Here is a 4201-nt window from a genome sequence, read left to right on the forward strand (position 1 = left end):
TATTTTCAGGTTGTCATTGCCAGGGTGGCTTTTCCAGGGTGGGTTTGCTGGGGTGATTTTTTCAGGTTGGCATTGCCAGGGTGGGTTTGCTGGGGTGGAATTGCCAGGATTTGCTGGGGTGGGTTTTTTCAGGTTGGCATTTGCCAGGGCAGAATTGCCATGGTGGGTTTGATGAGTTGGAATTGCTGGGTTGGATTTGCCAGGGCAGAATTGCCAGGATTTGCTGGGGTGGTTTTTTAAGGTTGGCACTGCCAGGGCAGAATTGCCAGGCTGGGTTTGCTGGGGTGTTTTTTTTTCAGGTTGGCACTGCCAGGGTAGATTTGCTGGGGTGGGTTTGATGGGGTGGTATTTTCAGGTTGGCATTGCCAGGGCAGAATTGCCAGGGTGACTTTTCCAGGGTGGCTTTGCTTGGTTGGATTTGCTGAGGTGGATTTGCCAGGGCAGAATTGCCAGGGTAGATTTGCTGGGGTGGTATTTTCAGGTTGGCACTGCCAGGGTGGGTTTGCTGGGGTGGATTTGCCAGGGCAGAATTGCCAGGATTTGCTGGGGTGGTTTTTTTTCAGGTTGGCATTGCCAGGGTGGCTTTACTGCAGTGCCTTTGCCAGGATGGCACTGCCAGAGAAGCTTTGCCAGGCTGGCTCTTCCAGGATGGCATTGCCAGGGTGGCTTTTCCAGGGGTGGCTTTGCCGCAGTGGCTTTTCCCAGCCTGGAATGTTTTTTCCAGGGCTGCCTTTCCCAGCCTGGAATGGTTTTTCCAGGCTCCCTTTCCCAGGCTGGAATGTTTTCCCAGGGCTGTTTTTCCCAGGCTGGAATGGTTTTTCCAGGGCTTTTTCCCAGACTGCAATGTTTTTTCCAGGCTCCCTTTCCCAGACTGGAATGGTTTTTCCAGGGCTGCCTTTCCCAGTTTTTCCAGGCTCCCTTTCCCAGCCTGGAATGGTTTTTCCAGGGCTGCCTTTCCCAGACTGGAATGGTTTTCCAGGCTCCCTTTCCTAGGCTGGAATGATTTTCCCAGGGCTGTTTTTCCCAGGCTGGAATGATTTTCCCAGGGCTGTTTTTCCCAGGCTGGAATGGTTTTCCCAGGGCTGTTTTTCCCAGCCTGGAATGGTTTTCCCAGGGCTGTTTTTCCCAGCCTGGAATGGTTTTTCCAGGGCTGCTTTTCCCAGCCTGGAATGGTTTTTCCAGGCTGCTTTTCCCAGTCTGGAATGGTTTTTCCAGGGCTGCCTTTCCCAGTTTTTCCAGGTCTGCATTTCCCAGCCTGGAATGGTTTTTCCAGGGCTGTTTTTCCCAGGCTGGAATGGTTTTTCCAGGCTCCCTTTCCCAGCCTGGAATGGTTTTTCCAGGGCTCCCTTTCCCAGCCTGGAATGGTTTTTCCAGGGCTCCCTTTCCCAGCCTGGAATGGTTTTTCCAGGGCTCCCTTTCCCAGCCTGGAATGGTTTTTCCAGGGCTCCCTTTCCCAGGCTGGAATGTTTTTCCCAGGGCTGTTTTTCCCAGGGTGGATTTGCCGCAGTGGCTCTTTCCGGGGCGGTTTTTCCGGGCCGGAATTTTCCTGGCTGGTTTTTCCAGCCGGGCTTTGCCGCAGTGGGGATCCCGGGATGACTCTGCCGGGGGGGATGTGCCGGGGGTGGATGTGCCAGAATGGAATTGCCGGGGTGGGTTTGTCACTGCAGCTTCTCCAGGGCGGCTTTTCCAGGGTGGATTTGCCGGGATGATTTTTCCAGGATGATTTTTCCAGAGTGACTTTTCCAGGGTGGCTTTTCCAAGGTGGCTTTTCCAGGAGGACTTTCCCAGGATGGCTTTTCCAGAGTGGCTTTTCCAGGATGGCTTTCCCTGGGTGGATTTGCCACAGTAGCTTTTCCAGGATGGCTTTTCCAGAGTGGCTTTTCCATGATGATTTTTCCAGGGTGGATTTTCCAGGATGGCTTTTCCAGGGTGGATTTGCCACAGTAGCTTTTCCAGAATGATTTTTCCAGACTACCTTTTCCAGGATGGCTTTTCCTGGGTGGATTTGCCACAGTAGCTTGTCCAGGATGGCTTTTCCAGGATGATTTTTCCAGGATGGCTTTGCCACAGTAGCTTTTCCAGGATGGCTTTTCCAGGATGATTTTTCCAGAGTACCTTTTCCAGGGTGGCTTTGCCATGATGATTTTTCCAGGATGATTTTTCCAGAGTGGCTTTTCCAGGATGGCTTTTCCAGGATGATTTTTCCAGGATGGCTTTTCCAGGGTGGATTTTCCAGGATGGCTTTTCCAGGGTTGATTTGCCACAGTAGCTTGTCCAGGGTGGCTTTTCCAGGGTGGCTTTTCCAGGGTGGCTTTTCCAGGGTGGTTTTTCCAAGGTGGCTTTTCCGGGATGGATTTGCCACAGTGGCTTTCCCAAGGTGTCTTTGCCAGGATGATTTTTCCAGGGTGGCTTTTCCAGGGTGGCTTTTCCAAGGTGGCTTTTCCAGAGTGGCTTTTCCAGGGTGGCTTTTCCAGAGTGGCTTTTCCAGAGTGGCTTTTCCAGAGTGGCTTTTCCAAGGTGGCTTTTCTAAGGTGGATTTTCCAGGGTGGCTTTTCCAGGATGGCTCTTCCTGGGTGGATTTGCCACAGTAACTTTTCCAGGATGACTTTTCCAGGATGATTTTTCCAGGATGGCTTTTCCAGGGTGGATTTGCCACACTAGCTTTTCCAAGGTGGCTTTTCCAGGATAGCTTTTCCAGAGTGGCTTTTCCAGAGTGGCTTTTCCAGAGTGGCTTTTCCAGGGTGGCTTTTCCAGGGTGGCTTTTCCAGGGTGACTTTTCCAGGGTGACTTTTTCAGGGTGACTTTTCCAGGATGGCTTTTCCGGGATGGATTTGCCACAGTGGCTTTCCCAAGGTGTCTTTGCAAGGATGATTTTTCCAGGGTGGCTTTTCCGGGGTGGTTTTTCCAGGGTGATTTTCAGGGTGGATTTCCCACAGTAGCTTTTCCAGGGTGGCTTTTCCAGGGTGGCTTTTCCAGGGTGACTTTTCCAGGGTGATTTTTCCGGGGTGGCTTGTCCAGGGTGGGCTCAGTGTCCCCTCAGGGTGTCCCCCCCATGTCCCAGCTGTTCCCCAGCAGCCATTCCCAATTCCATCCTCATCCTCCCTCATTCCCAACCCATCTGCTCCCATCGCTCTGCCGGGCTCAGGGGAGGAAGGGGGTGACAGGAGGGTGTCCCTGTCACCTCCCCCTGTCCCCTGTCACCTCCTCCTGTCCCCTGCCACTCCCCTGTCACCTCCCCCTGTCCCTGTCACCTCCCCCTGTCCCTGTCACCTCCCCTGTCCCCTGCCACCTCCCTGCCACCTCCCCCCTGTCCCTGTCACCTCCCCCTGTCCCTGTCACCTCCCCTGTCCCCTGCCACCTCCCTGTCACCTCCCCCTGTCCCTGTCACCTCCCCTTGTCCCTGTCACCTCCCCCTGTCCCTGCCACCTCCCCTGTCCCCTGCCACCTCCCCCCTGTCCCTGTCACCTCCCTACCACCTCCCCTGCCCCCTGTCACCTCCCCCTGTCCCTGCCACCTCCCCTATCCCCTGTCCCCTCCCTGTCACCTCCCCCTGTCCCCCCCCAGCCTGCAACGTCACCATCCACAACCGCTGCAAGGACACGCTGCCCAACTGCACCAAGGTGAAGCAGAAGGTGAGTGTGGGGAGGGGGAATGAGCTGAGGGGGAAGGGGGGGTTTAAACAGCTCCAGGGGGGGATCTGGGGCTGGAATGGAGGGTTTGGGGACACGAGGGGACAGTGACACCTCCCCACTCCCCCCCCCCCCCCCGCAGCAGAAGGCGGCGCTGCTGAAGAACAGCTCGGCCCTGCAGTCGGTGTCGCTGCGGAACAAGAGTGAGTGGGGCCTCCCTGAACCTTCCCGAACCTTCCTGAACCTTCCCGAATCTTCCCAAACCTTCCCGAACCTTCCTGAACCTTCCTGAACCTTCCCGAACCTTCCTGAACCTTCCCAAACATTCCTGAACCTTCCCTTCCCTTCCCTTCCCAAACCTTCCCAAACCTTCCCAAACCTTCTCTTCCCTTCCCTTCCCAAACCTTCCCTTCCCTTCCCAAACCTTCCCTTCCCAAACCTTCCCTTCCGAAACCTTCCCTTCCGAAACCTTCCCTTCCGAAACCTAACCTTCCCTTCCCAAACCTTCCCAAACCTTCCCAAACCTTCCCTTCCCAAACCTTCCCTTCCCTTCCCTTCCCAAACCTTCCCAA

The 4201-nt window shown here is 55.0% G+C and overlaps 1 protein-coding gene across 1 annotated transcript in view; it reads left to right on the forward strand.

Moving 5' to 3' along the window:
* Nucleotides 1–2867: 2867 nt before the first annotated feature.
* The window catches only part of LOC113940837 (rho guanine nucleotide exchange factor 2-like), a gene marked incomplete at its 3' end in the record, with an annotated part of 5918 nt that continues 4584 nt past the window's right edge, over nt 2868–4201 (forward strand). Inside the window, exons 1-3 of the mRNA XM_027631988.1 lie at nt 2868–2895; nt 3493–3631; nt 3768–3832. Of these exons, the coding sequence (XP_027487789.1) occupies nt 2868–2895; nt 3493–3631; nt 3768–3832 (232 nt within the window). The remainder of the gene's footprint in view (nt 2896–3492; nt 3632–3767; nt 3833–4201) is intronic.

Source organism: Corapipo altera, unplaced genomic scaffold (assembly GCF_003945725.1).
Source record: "Corapipo altera isolate COAL_440 unplaced genomic scaffold, ASM394572v1 60263, whole genome shotgun sequence".
NCBI lineage: Eukaryota > Metazoa > Chordata > Aves > Passeriformes > Pipridae > Corapipo > Corapipo altera.